This window comes from Hemiscyllium ocellatum, chromosome 32, assembly GCF_020745735.1.
Source record: "Hemiscyllium ocellatum isolate sHemOce1 chromosome 32, sHemOce1.pat.X.cur, whole genome shotgun sequence".
Taxonomy (NCBI): Eukaryota; Metazoa; Chordata; class Chondrichthyes; order Orectolobiformes; family Hemiscylliidae; genus Hemiscyllium; species Hemiscyllium ocellatum.
The window spans coordinates 14819297-14838744 of NC_083432.1; the positions used below are offsets into that span (position 1 = coordinate 14819297).

The following is a 19448-nucleotide window of genomic DNA, read 5'->3' on the forward strand; positions in this document are numbered from 1 at the left end:
AATCTCCAAGTAAGTTTTCTTTGGATTACTGTCTGAGTCATGGGCAAACTGGCAAAAGGTAAATAAAATCAGGGGTTACACCAGAGGCTGAAAAGATTGGTGTGGGTGGAATGGGTCTCAATTCATGGGGTACTAGCACCAACACTGGAGTATAAATGAAAGGAAATTTTTGTTTTTTTAATTCTTTGAGGAGGTAACAAGTAGGATGGATAAAAGGGAACCAGCAGATGTAATATATTCAGATTTCCAAAAGGTATTTGATAAGGGATTGCACACAAGGCTACTTAAGTGTGCATGCTGCTAGGGCAGTATAGTTTCATGGACAGAGAATTGTCTAACTCATCAGAGATAGAGAAGTCAGGATAGAAAGGGTAGTTAGAACATAGAACACTACAGTGCATTACAGGCTCTTTGGCCCATCGATGTTGCACTGACCTGTGAAATCAATCTGAAATCCATCCAACCTAAACTATTCCATTTTCATCGATATGTTTATCCATTGAAACAGTTCTAGCGTAACTACCTGTAACTAGTGGAGTGACACCAGGATCAGTGCTGGGGCCACAATTATTTAATATATTTTACTAGTTCAGATTACAGAAATACAAATAGATGACAAAAATATCTAGTGGAAGGCCACTAGTGAGGATGATGCAAGATTCTATATAGACATATAGTTAGGTTACAAAAGTGGCAAAAACTTGGCTAATATAATAGGTGGAAAAATGTGAGGTCATACACTTTTGCAGTTTAAATGGAAAGAGGCTGAAAGAATTGGGGGTGTCCTCATGCATGAATCATTAAAAAAAACTGACATCAAAGTACAGCAGGCAATAAGGAAGGCAAATGGACTGTTAGCCTTTAATTCAAAGAGAATAGAGTATAAAATTGGGAGATCTTGCTCAAACCATACATGGTACTTGTCAGAGCACAACGGGAATCTAGCTATGGGTAAGTATGCTGGTATGTCAAGGATCACTAGGTAATTCTGGGAATGGAAGGACTGTCTTATGAAGAGAAATTGAGCAGGTTGGGCTTGAATTCGTTGAAGTTTAAAATAAAAACAGGCGACCTATTGAAACATAAGATTTTTAAGGAGTTTAATAGGATAGAAGTGGAGAGGCAGTTTCTACTCTTGGGAGGATCTAGGACCGGAAGGTATAATTTTACAGGAATGAGTCTCCCATTTAAGACAGAAATAAGGATGATGTTTTTTCCTCTGAAGGTAGTGAATTTATGAAATGCTTCCCCATAGAGGGTTATAGAGGCTGGGTTAATAATTATTCCGAAGACTGAGATAGACAGGTTTTTAAATCAGTAAGGAGATCAAGGGTATGGGGATAAGGCAGGAAAGTGGAGTTGAGGATTTTCAAATTGTCATGATGTCATTGAATGGTAGAACAAACTCGATGGACTAAGTGACCTATTTCTGTTCCTCTGCCATATGGTCTCAGTTATATACTGATATATCTAACTTTATCTCTTGATACACCAAAATCACAACGTATAGTTTGAGATATTTAGCTAGAAATATTAGGACAGTATGACGCAAGTGAGCTCTTAGCTTTTATTGTCCATCCTCAGTTATCTTTTGAATCACTGCAGTCCATGTGCTGTAGGTAGACCCACAATGTGAAAAGGGAGGAAGCTCCAGGATATCAACCCAGTGACACTGAAGGAACAGTTGTATATTTCCAAGACAGAATGATTGGAAGATGCTGTCTCAGAATCCATAGTATGGAAATAGGCCATTCAGCGCATCAAGTCTGGACTGATCCTCTAAAGAGCATCCCACCCAGACCCAATCCCTTGCCTACAACCCCGCATTTACAATGGCTAGTCCACCAAGCCTGCATATCCCTGGACACTATGGACAATTTAGCATGGCCAATCCACCTACCTTGCACATCTTTGGACAGTGGGAGGAAACTGGACCACCTCGAGGAAACTGACATAAACATGGACAGAATGTACAAACTCCATACAATCATCCAAGGCTGGAATCGAACCCGTGTCTCTGGCGCTGTGAAGCAACAAAGGTAGCCACTGTGCGAGACATAGTGAATCTTTTCAGTGTATCTTGTAGATAGCACGCTCTTGAGAAGATTTGTAGCTCAGTTGAGGTTCTGGATGTAGGTTTGCTTGCTGAGCTGGAAGGTTTGTTTTCAGATGTTTCGTCACCACCATACTGGGTAACATCTTCAGTGAGCCTCCAGACAAAGCACTGCTGATGATTCCTGCTGTCTATTCATATGTTTGGGTACCAACCCAAAGAAACCTAAATAGAAAGCAGAAATCATCAGCAGTGCTACGTCCAGAGGCTTAGTGAAGATGTTATCTAGTATGATGATGAAACGTCTGAAAATGAAACTTGCAGCTCAGTGAGTAAAACAACATCCAGTAGTACACTCTGCTGCTAGTGAGCATCAGTGGTGGAGGGAGTAAATGCTTGTGGACATGGTGACAATTAAGTGGGCTGCTTGTCCTGGATGGTGTCAAAAGTCTTGATTGTTGTGGAGCTGGCCTCTGACCTGGGGAATTACAGATGGGAAATAAATACTGGCCTGGCCAGTAATATCCACATCCTGTGACTGAATAAAATAAAAAAAATCCCAAATGTTGGAGTTGGAGCTTCAGAGATGTTGATGTCCATTGAATGTTAAAGGGCAATGGTTAGCATCTCTCTCATTGGAGATGGTCACTACCTGTACTTGTGTAGTGTGAACATTACTTGTCACTTGTCGGCCCAAACCTGGATACTGTTCACATTTTGTTGCATTTGGATACCGATAGCTACAGTATTTACGGAGTTGTGAATGGTGTTGACTCTGCAATCATCAGCAAACATTCCCACTTTTCAATTTGTAATAGGGAAGAAAGGACTTTATTGGGGCAACTGGAGATGATTGGCCCTTACATTTAGAGTGAATGTATAAAATTTAATGTATGGCACAGGCGCATTTGACTTATACAATATGTTGAAAAAAAATCAAAAGACAACAACGAATACTTAGGAATTGCTTTTAATTGCCGAAAGCACTAATTTTTCTTTTAGTTTGGAAAATATCAAGTAATTATGAAAATAAATCCGTTGCATATCCTGTCAAGTCAATACTGGACAGATCAGTAATACAGCTAATCTGTAAATTATTTTAAAAATTGCATGATAATCTTTGATTAAAGCAAATGAACAGAAAGAAAGAACACTTGTGTACAAAAAAGTTATGCTCCTGATATTAATATTTTATTGCATGGTTAATTTGAATTCTGTATATTAAATTTCCAAAAGTAAAGTTGATTTATACATTGTACATAATTCATTCCTGATTAAATACATCATTTTATTACAATTGGCAATATCTAATGCAGAGTCAAAACCTACAGATCCCAGCTGTATGTGTTCTAATGATCTGAATTCTGGGGTATTTAGGCATTAATGAATAGTGCTGTGTTCCTGGTGTTTAATTTCATTTCTGATGTTCGTTCATCTCCCTTTTGCTTCCCTCTCCCTGAATAAAGAAACTCAGGGGCCACAGTGTACAGCCAACTGTTTGTATACTACCAAAGCTGATATGTATGCACTTGACTGTGTCAGGGAGTGACAAAGCTGTGGTAATTCTGTCCATACATTGTGCAGTCTCTACTTCACCATAACAGGTGTAGTTTTGACTTCTCTATCACTGCCTCAATTTCTGCATTGGCCATGCTAATCACACGTATGGTCTCTGGGTGAAGTGAACAAATTCTGTGCAGGCTTAGTAACCTGATTTCAGGTTGCAGAGATGAAACTAATGTCCCTTTACTCAAAACAATAACCTTTAATTTACTGATCATATTTGTCAAAGAGAAACTTTATCAAATTCAGGCAGTCAATAGAAAAGACTTGAGTCGAAATACACAATATCCAATCAGCCATGAGCATTGAAAGCTAAATTAAAATCCTCCCCAGGATGGAAAAAGCATGATCATTTAACACAACCCTGCAAATTACTGAAGATGCATGAAGTGTTTTTGTGCGAGCTAAATAAATAATGATCAAGGTTTATTGTATGACTTAAGCTGTAGTATGTGTATATTTTGGTTATTAGTTCATTCATTGGAATACAGCTGAGTATTAATTAGTAGCATCGCTTATTGATAAATTTGCGTACGGCCAACAAGTAAAATCCACTATCTTCTCTGGACCGAATGGCCTGACTATTCTTTTCAAAATGGTACATTTAAAAAAAAGGCTATTGATGAAAGTCAGTCTTCTGTGATTTTCTTCATAAGCCAAGTTAAATAGTTCTCTAATGATACAGAACATCATATATCAAACGTAGCCTATTTATATCCTGTGTTGGCTATATGGTACCTGTACCTCTACACCAACACTTGGGATTTCGGCCTACAGATCTAATCCTTGCAAAAGGTTTTCTTACAATAAAAGCCTTTCAGCTCATTTAAGTGAATAGTTTTTGCTAAAAGAAATGGTGTTTTCTTTATGAGTATATATAACCACATCAACTGAAGAACAGTAAAGCTTTAATATATTTTAAAAATTATAATTTAGGACATGTTATGCCGCACTGGCCCCAGTCACAGACCGGATTAGATAGATTTGCAGATTGGACAAGAGTCAAGCAGTAACGAGTGAGTAGTTATAACTTCAGTTTTCTCAGCTTCACAATACTTTGCATAATATAAAGAAAAATAGTAATGACAGGAAAATGATCTCATCAAGAAACTTAGATAAAGTTCACCCATAAAAGGGAAGTGGTTTAAAATGCAAAGAAGAATATTTTGATAGAAATTGTATTTATCATTTTTTAAGACAGACCTGCACACACTGTATCTGTTTATCACATGTTGCCAGGGTTCTGACATCATTGTTAAAGAACAGTGTTATTTAGACTACAACGCCATGGGATGAATGAATGAACTTGCATCACATTCGTAGCCATTTCACATCCTGGTCAGTCCTAAAGTGTGCTGACAATCTCAGAGCCACATGCACACAGCAAGGTTTTACAACAATGACCAGCTGAGGAAATGCTATTTGTCAGGACACTAGGAGAATCTCCACATTTTGCTTCAGACATTTTATATTGAACTAAGAGGACAGAAAGGCCTTAACTTAAGGCCTTGTAACATCTCTGATAGTGCAGCATTCCTACAGTGGTCTATACTCATGCCCTGGAGTGTAATTTGAATCTATGATCTTCTGACTCAAGTGGAAAACTGTCATAAAACAATGCTTGCCCTACAGGAACATCCATGAAATCTTTAGATCTAACCCTTCAAATAGAAATGCAATCAACCCCTGAGGCAAACACGGGTAGGTTCATTCCTCAGCCGTGATCCTTAACCAGAACTCTTCTTGTGGAGTATTAACTTAATTTGTCACTTTCAGATGCTATCAGTTTGCACTGTGGTTTATTTTCACCTGTCACTCCAAGAATTTTCCAGATTAGAGAGAAGGATCCCATATAACCATTGTTCTTCTGATCCCCTCTTGTAACTTCAGAGGAAAACCCTGTTATACTTTTCTGGAGGTTTCTACCAATTGTTCAGTCGGAGATTGAGGAGATTTGCTTGGTGCTCACCTGTCATCTATGTAGGCAATATCCCACAATCAGCAAACAGTGCAAAAGGAAAATAATCATTGTTATTTCATTGTGAACTTCCAACACCTGGATAGAATTTGGTAGAAAACTAGTCACTTCAACAAATCAGGAACCAATAAACCATAGTGCAGTATTGAGAACTTAACATCTTAAATTTTGAATATCCCTTTATATTATGCATGCAAACAAACACCTGCCTGATTCATATCCAGATCTATCTTGACTTATCCTTGGTCAATAGCAATGGAAATACAGTACTGAAAAATGGAGATCCTTTGCATAAGGCAAGTACAATGTTTGTACTGAAATAGCATTGCATAAGCATCTGCCACTTAGTGTCATTGAGAGAATGCAGCTTTCTGTGCCCTGTTTGCCTTCTCATCAAGTAGGAAGAGACTGTATTAATTGATTAACTGAGACTCCCAGTTGGGGAGGGGCATTGGACACACATACAAAAGACAGGGGACACATTGGGTAGATATTTAACCTCAGATGGCTAGTTCCTGGCTCCACCTAGCAGCCAGCTACAGGTGGCACTGACCACAACTTGGGGACTGGCCTACATTTACACACATTTAGCTGCTTGAGGTACTAGACTGTAGGTGCAGAGGTGGGGGAATTAACGTTCAGGGGAAAAAAAACTGTTGCACCCTCCTAAAAGACTCTCAAAAACCCATGTGTGTTTTTGCTGTACAATCAAAAGTCAAGCTGCGATCAAATGTTACCACAAGGTGTGGGTGAGATCTCCAGCACAACTTCTGTATTGTTTGAGCCAAGTTTGGAAGTATATGTGCATTTAGAGGCAGTGGGAGGTGTGAAAAAAAAATCAAGATTGGTTTAAAATTTGATCCACGACTGACATTATATAACCTCATACAAACTACATTCAATAGTAGAAAATACTTGGCAAATGAGACTTTTTGTTCCTTTGGAGATACTAGACAAAAGAAGGTGACTTTGCTTTTATTTTAAATAGAAACTGCATCATCATCTGATTTTTTTTTATGGTGACCATATCTAGCCAATCACACAGGATGAGAATTTGAGAATGAACTGTTTGAATTCACTTTCAGATAATTATCTTAATCTAACAAAATATCCCAAACACAATAAAGTTAGCAGAACTTTGACTCTAGTACAGTAATAAACAGGCACTTGAAGACCAGATTAGTACCACAACTTCGGGTACTCTAAGTATGAGACACATACTTGAAATCTGTAAACTTATTTATCATTTTCATATTGGAGAATCTTATTCCATATCTCTCTATTAGTAAAGTAAGGTTCACTTTAATAAAAGCAATAAATAGAGTGCAAAAGTTCTTAACCCTGATAAACTACAGTCTAAAGCCTGCTGGGCACGATTTTCATTATGAAAGAAATGCAAAAACCAGCGGAAAAGAGTGGGAATAAAAAAGAGATGAAGCCAATTTCAATGGGTGAAAGTCAAAGAATGTCACAAGGAAAATTAAACACAGCATGGAGCTTAATGCAGGTCAGACAGAAGAGATGAGACTACTGGAAGGCATTATTTTTGCACTTTGAGAGTTTACATGAACCAGCCCTGTTCCTTTAATTGCCCCCAGCATTAATGGTGTTAGCCTGTGAATTATTGGAGTTTAAATGATGTTCTGGCTTTGGATGAGATGAAACTCTGAAAGACTGAGGCTATGCTAGTTCCCAGGCCACGAAAGGACATATCCTGAGCGTGTCTTGGTGAAGACAGGCTGCGACTGGTTGATCTTGGTTTCCACGGTGATGGTACACTTTTTCCCATGCATGGAGCATTGGATGGGGTCACACACCTTCACTTGGAAGTGCCTCTTCTCACTGGAAAGAGAATAAAAAATTAAAGCTATTTAAACAAAGTGCCTATCTTTTAAGTAAACATTCATGAATTTTCATAAGAATGAGCAGTCACTAGTGCAAACCGAGAGAAAAGGAAAACTGGTTACCCTCATTGTTCTTTGATTGTTTTGCGAAAGCTCAAGTATGTACAGGCCTTTTGAAAGCCTGACTTTTAGCCCTGACTGAGGCTCTCCCAATGTCAACCCCACAGGGATAAGTATCCAGCCCCAAATCTTGCTGAGTACCTTGGCAAGGTTTCAGGATTTGTGGTTTCTTATTCCACACAATAAAACTTGCTGTATAGTATTAACGTCAATAGTTTGGGCTTTGCTTTTTATGGATAACAGCAGAAAGAAATTCCCAACATTTCTAAAGCACACAACCACATGGCCCAGATGGTGATGCTTCAATTCCTTGCTGCCTGCAATACACTGCCAGATAGTCCCTCAGGGATTAATTAATTAGACAAATCTAGAGTTGGATAGTTTGAAATTCTGCTGTAAAATAGTGTCTGACAATGGCACTTTGGTTACCTCAGGACAAAACAGAGACTGATTTCCAACATAGATGTGAAGCAATATTGAGACAGTGTTGTCAGACCATTTCTAACACTTGTGGGCCATTTTCACAATTATTTAGCTTTAACATAATTTAATATTTAAATAGGAGGCAATCAGCATATGCAAACAAAGTATGAACTGAAGTTGTATGTCTGTGCGTTTACTATAAGCAGGCATTGCAGTTTCATAGACTGAGCTCTAGCGTTAAAACAGAAACACATCACCAATATAGAATGACAACGGATAACACCAAATATTCATTGGAATCATTTTTATGACCTTGTCTGGAATGATTACTGCTGTAAGTACTGGACTGACCTGTTATATAATGCTCAAGGTTTAAGCAGATTGTACTTGGCTTACTTTGTGGATCTGAGTGCTAAATTTGAAGCTCACTCAGTTTAGCTAATTGCTGTCTCCCTCAAATACCAATACTGTCCGTCACCAAGATGGTGCAGCGCTCCCAAATCAACAGGATTGCAAGTTCAGTAAGACTTCTCTTTCTCCTTGTTTCAACAGCCAAATTATATCAACCCTTCAACATGCACTCTTCAATTTCTCATGCATCATTTGTCCTTTTTTTGTGTGTTTTTACCATTTTGCTGTTTGGATTAGTCTTGTTTTTTCCTTTCACTTCATGTTGAGCCAAGAGCAGCCAGGAAAGTATGTTTTCCTGTTAAATACTTACCTCGTGATTCAGCAGTCTCCATTGCAACAGCAGGAGTGGTCAGAGTGCGAGTAAGGGGGCAGGCGGGAACGTACATTGTCTGTTAAATATTTACCTTGTGAATAGACAAAGCGATGGCTCAACAGGAGTGGACACGGACACGTGAACTGATATATTTGGGCTATGGCTAAACCCGAGACACTACACATGTATTGTCTCCTACCAGTTTTCCTCTAACCAAACAAAAGACCTTGCAGCGGGTTGGTAAGGTAAGTTTTTGTTTATTTATTCATTCAATCTCTCTTGGCAATTTAGAACAGAAGGGATGGAAGCTAGGGTAGTTGCATGTTTCTCTTGCAGGATGTGCAAGGTAAGAATTACCACTAGTGTCCTTGCTCACATCACCTATGAGAAGTGCACCCAATTCCAGCTCCTCACTGATTGCATTAGGGAGCTAGAGCTGGAGATGGATGAACTTTGGATCATTTGGGAGGCTGAAAGACTGATAGAGAAGAGTTATAGGGAGGCAGTCAAGAGAAAAGGCAGACAGTGCAGGGAATCCTCATGGCCAGCCCCTTCAACAATAAGTAAGCTGTTTGGATACTGTTATGGTGGGGGTTGGGAGCGAGATCTACCAAGGTCTCTGGCACGGTGGCTCAGAAAGGAACATGGGGAGAATAGGAGAGTGATAGCGATAGGAGATTCAATGATTAGAGGAACAGACAGGAGATTCTGTGCTTGCAAATGAGACTCATGGTATGTTGCCTCCAGGGTGCCAGGATTAGGGATGTCTCAGATCGAATCTACAGGATTCTTAAGGGAGAGGGAGAGCAACCAGGAGTTGTGGTACACATTGGTACCAATGACATTGCTAGGAAAAGGGATAAGGACCTGAATAGTGAGTAAAGGGAGTTAGGTTGGAAGCTAAAAAAGGTAGGACAAGCAGAGTAGCAATCTTAGGATTGCCATTGGTGTCACGGGCTCGTGAGGTTAGGAACAGAGAGCGAGTGCAGTTGGACATGTGGCTGCAGGGGTGGGGAGGGACAGTTTCAGATATGTGGATCATTGGGATATCTTCTGGGGAAGGTGGTACCTGTACAAGAAGGGTTGTGCCTGAACTGGAGGGGTACCAATATCCTGGGCTCATGTTTTGCTAGAGCTCTTCGGGACAGTTTAAACTAGTTTAGCAGGAGAGTGGGAACCTGAGTTATGGATCGGAGGATGGCGTAACTAGGGAACAGCCAGATACAGTTGCAGAGAGTCTGTGAGGAGGGACAGACAGTCGATAGGACAAAGTTGCAGTCAGTGTGATGGGTTGAAGAATGTCTATTTTAACGGAAGAAATGTCAGGAATAAGGGTGGTGTACTTAGAGCATTACTTGGAACTATGATGTTGTGACCATTATGGAAACTTACATACCACAGGGGCAGGAATGGTTGTTGGATATTCCAGGGTTTAGATGTTTTAAGAGAAATGGGGAAGGGGTTAAAGAGGTGGGGGAGTGGCATTGCTAATCAGGGATAGAAATACGTAAAAACAATGACTGCAGATGCTGGAAACCAGATTCTGGATCAGTGGTGCTGGAAGAGCACAGCAGTTCAGGCAGCATCCAACGAGCAGTGAAATCGACGTTTCGGGCAAAAGCCCTTCATCAAGAATAGAATTACAGCTACAGGAGGTTGTCAAGGAGGGTTTGTCTAAAGAGTCAGTATGGGTGGAAATCAGAAACAAGAAAGGAACAGTCACTTTATTGGGAGTTTTCTACAGACCACATCCCAATAGCAACAGAGACACAGAAGAGTAGGTTGGGAGGCAGATTTTGGAAAGGTGCAGAAATAACAGGTTTTGTCATGGTTGACTTTAACTTCTCTAATATTGATTAGAACCTCCATAGTTCAAATGGTTTGGATGGAGCAGTTTTGTCAGGTATGTCCAGGAAGGATTCCTGTCGTAATATGTAGATAGGCCAACTAGAGGGTAGGCCATATTGGATTTGGTGCTTGGCAATAAACCAGTTGAGGTGTCAGATCTCTCAGTGAAATAGCATTTTGATAATAGTGATCACAATTCCCTGACCTTTACTATAGTCATGGAGGGGGATAGGAGCAGATGGTATGGCCAAATATTTAATTGGGGGAGGGAGGATTATAATGCTATTAGGCAGGAAGTGTGGAGCATACATTGGGGACATATGTTCTCAGGAAAATGCATGACAAAAATGTGGAGGTTGTTTCGGGAGCACTTGCTGAGAGTGCTGGATAGATTTCCCACTGAGGCAAGGAAGCGATGATAGGGTGAAGGAACCTTGGCTGACAAGAGATGTAGAACATCTAGTCAAGAGGAAAAAGGAAGCTTACTTAAGGTTGAGGAAGCAAGGACCTTTTTCACCTATCCACTCCACCCTCCTCTCTGACCTATCACCTCCATCACCACCCCCATTCACCTATTGTATTCTATGCTACTTTCTCCCCATCCCCACTCCTCTCTCATTTATCTCTCCACTCTGCAGGCACCCTGCCTCTGTTCCTAGTGAAGGGCTTTTGCCTGAAATGTCAATTTTCCTGCTCGGTTGCTACCTGACCTGCTGTGCTTTTCCAGCACCACTCTAATCTAGACAGAAGCAAGGATCAGACAGGTCTCCAGAGGGTTACAAGGTAGCCAGGAAGAAACTGAAAAATGGACTTAGAGCTGGAAGTGGGTGGGTGGGGGGGGGGGGGGGGGGGGGGGGGGGGGGGGAGAGAGGGAAAAGCTTTAGCAGGTAGGATTAAGGAAAAACCCTAAGACATTCTACATTCTACATTCTTGTAATGAACAAGACGATGGCCAGAATGAGAGTAGGGCCGATTAGGGGTAGTGTAGGGAACTTGTGCCTGGAGTTAGAGGTGGTAGGGGAGTTCCTTAGTGAATACTTTGCTTCAGTATTCACTAGTGAGAGGGACCTTGTCATTTATGAGGACAGCATAAACCAGGCTGATATGCTCCAATAGGTTGATGTTCAGAAGTAGGATGTGCTGAAACTTTGAAAAACATAAGGATAGATAAATCCCTTGGACCAGGCAGGATATACCCAAGGTTATTACAGGAAGCAAGGGAAGAGATTGCTGCACTTTTGGTGATGATATCTGCATCTTCACTGTCCACTAGAATAGTGCCAGATGATTGTAGGGTGGCAAATGTTATTTCCTTGTTCAAGAAAGGGAATAGGGATAATCCTGGGAATTATAGACTAGTGAGTCTTACATCTGTCGTGGGCAAATTCTTGGAGAGGATTCTGAGAGACAGGATTTATGATTACTTGGATAACCATAGTTTGTTTAGAGAAAGTCAGCATGGCTTTAAGAGGGGCAAGTCATCCTTCACAAGCCTTGCTGAATTCTTTGAGGATGTGACAAAACACATTGATGAATGTAGGGCAGTGAATGTGGTGTACATGGATTTTAGCAAGGTGTTTGATAAGGTTCCCCATGGTAGAAGTAACAAAAAATATTAATGAGGGCAGAGCGGTAGATGTGACCTATATAGACTTCAGTAAGGCGTTTGACAAGGTTCCCCATGGGAGACTGGTTGGCAAGGTTAGATCTCATGGAATACTAGCCATTTGGATACAGAACTGGCTCAAAGGTAGGTGGTGGAGGGTTGTTTTTCAGACTGGAGGCCTGTGACCAGTGGAGTGCCACAAGGATCAGTGCTGGGTCCTCTACTTTTTGTCATTTACATAAATGATTTGGATGTGAGCATAAGAGGTACAGTTAGTAAGTTTGCAGATGACATCAAAATTGGAGGTGTAGCGGACAGTGAAGAGGGTTACCTCAGATTACAACAGAATCTGGACCAAATGGGCCAATGGGCTGAGAAGTGGCAGATGGAGTTTAATTCAGATAAATGCGAGGTGCTGCATTTTGGGAAAACAAATCTTAGTAGGATTTATACACTTAATAGTAAGGTCCTAGGGAGTGTTGCTGAACAAAGAGACCTTGGAGTGCAGGTTCATAGCTCCTTGAAAGTGGAGTCACAGGTAGATAGGATAGTGAAGGCAGTGTTTGGTATACTTTCCTTTATTGGTCAGAGTATTGAGTACAGGAGTTGGTAGGTCATGTTGCAGCTGTACAGGACATTGGTTAGGCCACTGTTGTAATATTGCGTGCAATTCTGGCTCCTTCCTATCGGAAAGATGTTGTAAAACTTGAAAGGGTTCAGAAAAGATTTACAAAGATGTTGCCAGGGTTGGAGGATTAGAGCTATAGGGAGAGGCTGAACAGGCTGGGCTGTTTTCCCTGGAGCGTTGGAGGCTGAGGGATGACCTTACAGAGGTTACAAAATTACGAGGGGCATGGATAGGATAAATAGGCAAAGTCTTTTCCATGGGATCGGTGAGTCCAGAACTAGAGGGCATAGGTTTAAGGGTGAGAGGGGAAAAACAAAAGAGACCTAAGGGGCAACTTTTTCATGCAGAAGGCGGTATGTGTATGGTGTGAGCTGCCAGAGGATATGGTGGAGGTTGGTATAATTGCAACATTTAAGAGATATTTGGGTGGGTATGTGAATAGGAAGGGTTTGGAGGGATATGGGCCGGGTGCTGGCAGGTGGGACTAGATTGGGTTGGGATACCTGGTCGGCATGGACAGGTAGGACCGAAGAGTCTGTTTCCATGCTGTACATCTCTATGACTCTATTGACTGGATGTAGAACTGAAGAAGGGCTTATGCCCGAAATCTCGATTCTCCTGCTCCTTGGATGCTGCCTGACCTGCTGCGCTTTTCCAGCAACACATTTTTCAGCTCTGATCTCCAGCATCTGCAGTCCTCACTTTCTCCTGGATGTAGAACTGGGCTGATAAATGGCAGGTGGAGTTCAACCTGGAAAAGTGTGAAGTGATTCATTTTGGAAGGTCAAATTTGATTGCAGAATACAGGATTAAGGGCAGGATTCTTGGCAGTGGGGAGGAACAAAGGGATCTTGGGATCCATGTCCAGATCCCTCAAAGTTGCCACCCAAGTTGACAGGGTTTAAGGTGGTGTATGGTGTGTTGGCTTTCATTAGCAGGAGGACTGAATTTAAGATCCACGAGGTTGTGCTGCAGCTCTACAGACCCTGGTTAAACCACACTTGGAATATTGTGTTCAGTTTTAGTCACCTCATTATGAGAAGGGTGTGGAAGCTTTAGAGAGGATGAAGGGGAGATTTTCCAGAATGCTGCCTGTACTTGAGGGCATGTCTTATGAAGAAAGGTTGAGGGAGGTAAGACTTTTCTCATTGGAGTGAAGAAGGATGAGAGGCAATTTGATAGAGGTGTACAAGATGGTGAGAGGCATAGATGGAGACTTTTTCCCAGGACAGCGGCACGGTGGTTAGCACATCTGCCTCACAGCGCCAGAGACTCAGGTTCAATTCCCACTTCAGATGATTCTGTGTGGAGTTTGCGTATTTTCCCCGTGTCTGCGTGGGTTTCCTCCGCACGCTCTGGTTTCCTGCCTCAATCCAAAAATGTGCAGGTGAGGTGAAGGGGTTTAATGTAGGGGAATGGGTCTGGGTGGGTTGAGCTTTGGCAGGTCGGTATGGACTTGTTGGGCTGAAGAGCCTGTTTCCACACTGTAAGTAATCTAATTTAATCTAAAAATAGCTATCATAAAGGGGCATATAATTTTAAGGTGATTGGATGAAGGTTTCGGGGAGCTGCCAGAGGTTGGTTCTTTACACAGAGAGTGATGGGGCGTGAAGTGCACTGCCAGCAGTGGTTGCTGATGCAGGGCTTTTGCTCGAAACGTTGATTCTCCTGCCCTGCTGTGCTTTTCATGCCACCCACTCTTGCCACACAGTGGTGGTCGTAGAGTCAGCTACATTAGGGACATTTAAGCAACTCTTGGATAGGCACATCAATTATAGTAAAATGAAGTAGGTTAGTTTGATCTTAGAGTAGGATTAAGGGTTGGCAGAACATCAAGTGCTGAAGGGCCTGTACTGTGCTGTAATGTTCTATGTTGCATTTAGATTGTTGCCATGTAACCATTCAAATTTCATATGGACAAAACCTTTATTTCTGTAATGTTAGAGGTCTATTACTGAAAATTCCAATGTGCCTCTGTCTGACTGCTGCCAGGATAAAACCAAATAATACCAGGTCTTTCCAGTAACAGTAAAAGTATCTCTATTGCAACACAGCTGGAAAAGAACAGTCAACATTATAATATGTATTTTAAATGTTACCTCTTTAAAAAAATTACACATACAGACAAAGAAAAAATAGACAAAGCCACAATATTATGAGTGGAGGGAGAAAAGCCATCATAACAGTTCTTTCTCACCATTACAAAATATAAAACTAGGGGAATTGGTTTCACAATTTGTCTGATTCTTTGATGATGCCTTGATGTTACCTGCAGAGCAATGATCACTGGTTGCTTTTTTGGACCTTTCTGTTGTCTTAGGGTTTCAGAATTACTTCTTTCAGTACCTCTGAATGTAGTTTTTCTGCTTTATTGAAATAATATTGAGGACACAGCAACTTTGTAAAGAAATAGAGTTGATGCAGCTAACTTCTGGATGTCTCCTTGCTTTTCTCTGCTTTGTGCACATCACAGCTCTGTGCTGAACTTCAACCTGACGAGAGTTATTGCTATGCTAAGGTCTCCCGAACCAAATACAAATGATGTCAATGCCCCAGAAAGTAATGTCTTATATGCATCTAGTTTTATTCATTTGTTGGATGTGAACCTTCCCTTGAATCCTGGAGAAGGTCATGGGGAGCTGCCTCTTGAACCACTGCAGTCCACGTGCTGTGGGTTGACCGGGAAGGAATTCCAGGATTTTTGAATCCGTAATGCTTGTGTCCACTGAATGTCTGGCGATATTTCCAAGTCAAGATGGTGCATGGATGAGAGGGGAACGAGCAGGTGGTGGTGTTACCATGTATCTGCTGCCCTTGTCCTTCCAGTGAAAATGGTCATGGGTTTGGAAAATGCTGTCTAAAGATCTTTTATGAATTTCTTGCAGTGCATCTCCTGCTTCTGGGCATTTGTTGGGGAGGAAATGGATGTTTGTGGATGTAGTGCCAACTAAGCAGGCTGTTTTGACCTCGATAGCATCAAGCATCTTCAGTATTGTCGGAGTTGCATCCCATTCAGGCAAGTGGGCAGTATTCTATCACACTCCTGACTTGTGCTTTGTAGATGATGGATAGGCTTTGAGGGGTCAGGGAGTGAGTTACTCACCACAGTATTCTTAGCCTCTGATCTGCTCTTGTAGCCACTGTGTTTATATGGTGAGTCCAGTTGGGTTTCCTGCCAATGGTAACCCCCAGGATGTCGATAGTGGGGGATTCAGTAATGGTAACACCATTTGGGGGCAGTATGGTGGCTCAGTGGTTAGTGTTGCTGTCTCACAGCGCTAGGAACCCAGGTTTAGTTCTAACCCTGTCTGGCTGTATAGAGTTTGCAGTACCAAATTGTCTATAGTGTCCAGTGAGGTACAGGCTCAGTGGATTTGCCATTTCATGGGGTAGGAGGATATGTCTACGTGGGATGCTCTTCAGAAGATCAGTGTGGACTTGATGGGTCGAATGGCCCGTTTCCACATTGTAGGGATTCTATGAATGTCAAGGCACGGTGATTAGATTCTCTCTTATTGGAAATGGCCATTGCTGGTTTGAATGTTACTTGTCAATTATCAGTCCAAACCTGGATATTGTCTAGATCTTATTGTATTTGAACATGGATGGCTTCAGCATCTGAGTTGTCACAAATGGTTTTGAACATCATGCCAGCATTGGCAAAAATCCTCAATTCTGACCTTATGATGGAGGGAAGGTCTTTGGTGAAGCAGCTGAAATGGCTGATTTTCGACAATCACAGCCATCTTCCTATGTGCCAGGTATGACCCCAGCACAGAGTATTCTCCGTGATACCCAGTTTTGCTAGGGCTCATTCATGCCAGTCTGTCAAAAGTGGCTTTGATGTCAAGGGCTATCACTGTTGCCTCACCTCTGGAATTCATTTCTTTTGTCCATGTTTGACCCAAGGTTGTAATGTGGTCAGGAGTTGATTGGCCCTGGAAGAACCAAACTCAATGTCACTTAGCAAATTATTGCTGAGCAGGTGCTTCTTGACAATGTCGTTGATGACACCTTCCATCACTTTACTGACATTGAGACTAATGTGATGGTAATTGGTTGGGTTGGATTTGTCCTACTTTGTTTGTACAGAACATATTTGGGCAATTTTCCACATTGTTGGGTAGATATTGGGGTGACACGGTGGCTCAGTGGTTAGCATTGCTGCTTAATATACCAGGGACACAGGTTCCCTTCCAGCCTCAGATCTGGATGGAGTTTACACATTCTCCTCATGTCTGCATGGGTTACCACTCACAGTCCCAAAAATGTGCATGTTAAGTGGTTTGGCCATGCTAAATTGCCAAGAATGTGCAGGGATATGTAGATTAGGTGGATTGACCATGGGAAATGCAGGGATACAGGCAGAGAGTTTTGGTGGGGGGGGGGGGGGGGGGGGGGGGGGAGGTGTGGCGCGGGTGAGAGTTGGTGTGGTCTTGTTGGGCCTGTTTTCACATTGTATGGATGCTCAGTGTTGTACCTTCACTGGAACAAGGAGAAAATGAAGACTGCAGATGCTGGAGATCAGAGTCGAGGAGTGTGGTGCTGGAAAAGCACAGCAGGTCAGGCAGCATCCGAGGAGCAGGGGAGTCAATAGTGGGGATGATGAAGGGCTTATGAATGAAGAAGGCTTTATGCCCAAATGCCGATTCTCCTGCATCTTGAATGCTGCCTGACCGGCTGTGCTTTTCCAGCACAATAGTCTTCGATCCTGCACTAGAACAGATCAGCTAAGGCAAGGCAAGTTCTGATGAATAAGTACTATTGCTGAAATATTGTCAAGGCTGATAGTGTTTGCAATACCCAGTGCCTCCAACCATTTCTGAATATCATGTGGAGTGAATTATATTGTGTAAAGATTCGTATGTCTGATGCTGGGGACCAATGGTGGAGGCCATGACGGATCATCCACTTGACACTTCTGGCTGGAGATTGCTGTGAATGCTTCAACCTTATCTTTTGCAATGATGTGCTGGGCTCTTCTATCATTGAGGATGGGGATATTTTTGGAGCCGCCTCCTCCTGTGAGTTGTTAAATCATCCACCACCATTCACGACTGGATGTGGCAGGATGTAGAGCTTAGATCTGATCTATGATAGTGGGCTTGCTTTGCTCTGTCTATTACTTGCTGCTTATGTTAGTTAGCATGCAAGTAATCCTGTTTCTACTTCACCAGATCAACATCTAATTTTTAGGTATGCTTGGTGCTGCTCCTGCCGTGCACCCCTGCACTCTCCATTGAAACAGGGTTGATCCCCTGGCTTGATGGTAATGTTTGAGTGGGAGCTTTGCCAGGCCTTGAGGTTACAGATTGTGCTAGAGCTCAGTTCTGCTGCTGTTAATTGCCCACAAAACCTCATGGGTGTCCAGTCATAAACTGCTAAATTTGTTTGAAGTCGGTCCTGTTTATCACTGTGATTGTGCCACACAACATGATGGAGGATATTCTCAATGTGAAGGAGTGGCTTCATCTCCACAAGGACTGAGCAGTGGTCACTCTTACCGATATTGCATGTTCAGCAGATTTGTAAGGATAATGACAAGAATGTTTTTCCTTGTGTTGGTTCCCTCAGCAGCTGTGACCTTCAGCAGCTGTGACCAGCTCAATCAGTAGTACTGCTACTGAGCCATTTCGGATGCTGGACAGTCAAATCCCTTTCCTGATGAAGGGCTTTTGCCCAAAACGTCGATTCTCCTGCTCCTTGGATGCTGTCTGATTTGCTGTGCTTTTCCATCACTACACTCTCTATTCTAATCTCTGGCATCTGCAGTCCTCACTTTCATAGAGTCATAGAGATGTACAGCACGGAAACAAAAACTTCGGTCCAACCCGTTCATGCCAACCAGATATTGCAACTCAATCTAATCCCACCTGCCAGCACCTGGCCATATCCCTCCAAATCCTTCCTATTCATATACCTATCCAAATGCCTCTTAAATGTTGCAATTGTAACAGCCTCCACCACTGCCTTTGGCAGCTCATTCCAAATACGTACCACTCTCTGAGTGAAAAAGTTGCCTCTTAGGTCTCTTTTATATCTTTCCCCTCTCACCTTGAACTTATGCCCTCTAGTTCTGGACTCTCCCACCCCAGGGAAAAGACTTTGCTTATTTATCCTATCCATGCCCCTCATGATTTTATAAGCCTCTATAAGGTCACCCTTCAGCCTTCACGCTCCAGGGAAAACAACCCCAGCCTATTCAACCTCTCCCTATAGCTCAAATCCTCCAACCCTGGCAACATTCTTGTAAATCTTTTCTGAACCCTTTAAAAAAACCCCACCCAGAGCACCCTTGCCATCCTCAGTGCTTCCTTTCAGTACCGATTCATCAGCCAACGGCAGATGGTATGTGGCAACTAGCAGAAGTTGCCTGGGGTCTGGATTCAATGTTGAGGATACCCAGGACAATTCCCTCCCAATTGTAAACCACTATGTCGCCACATCTGCTGGGTCTATCCCATCAGTGGAACAGAACATAACCAGGGATGGTGATAGTGGTGTCTGGGACATTGTCATACTCTCAGAATCATATCTTAAGAGACAATGTAAAGCTGTTGCTTGACTAGTCTGTGAGATAGTTCTCCCATTTTTGGCAATAGACCCTAGACATTAATAAGGAGGACTTTGCATGGTCAACAGGGCAATTTCTGCCATTGTT

The 19448-nt window shown here is 42.2% G+C and overlaps 1 protein-coding gene across 1 annotated transcript in view; it reads right to left on the reverse strand.

The window, feature by feature from the left end:
• Nucleotides 1–3062: 3062 nt before the first annotated feature.
• Nucleotides 3063–19448, reverse strand: part of myo1d (myosin 1D) — a 549120-nt gene continuing 532734 nt past the window's right edge. The window contains exon 22 of the mRNA XM_060849058.1: nt 3063–7436. Within this exon, the coding sequence (XP_060705041.1) occupies nt 7280–7436 (157 nt within the window). The 3' untranslated portion in view covers nt 3063–7279. The remainder of the gene's footprint in view (nt 7437–19448) is intronic.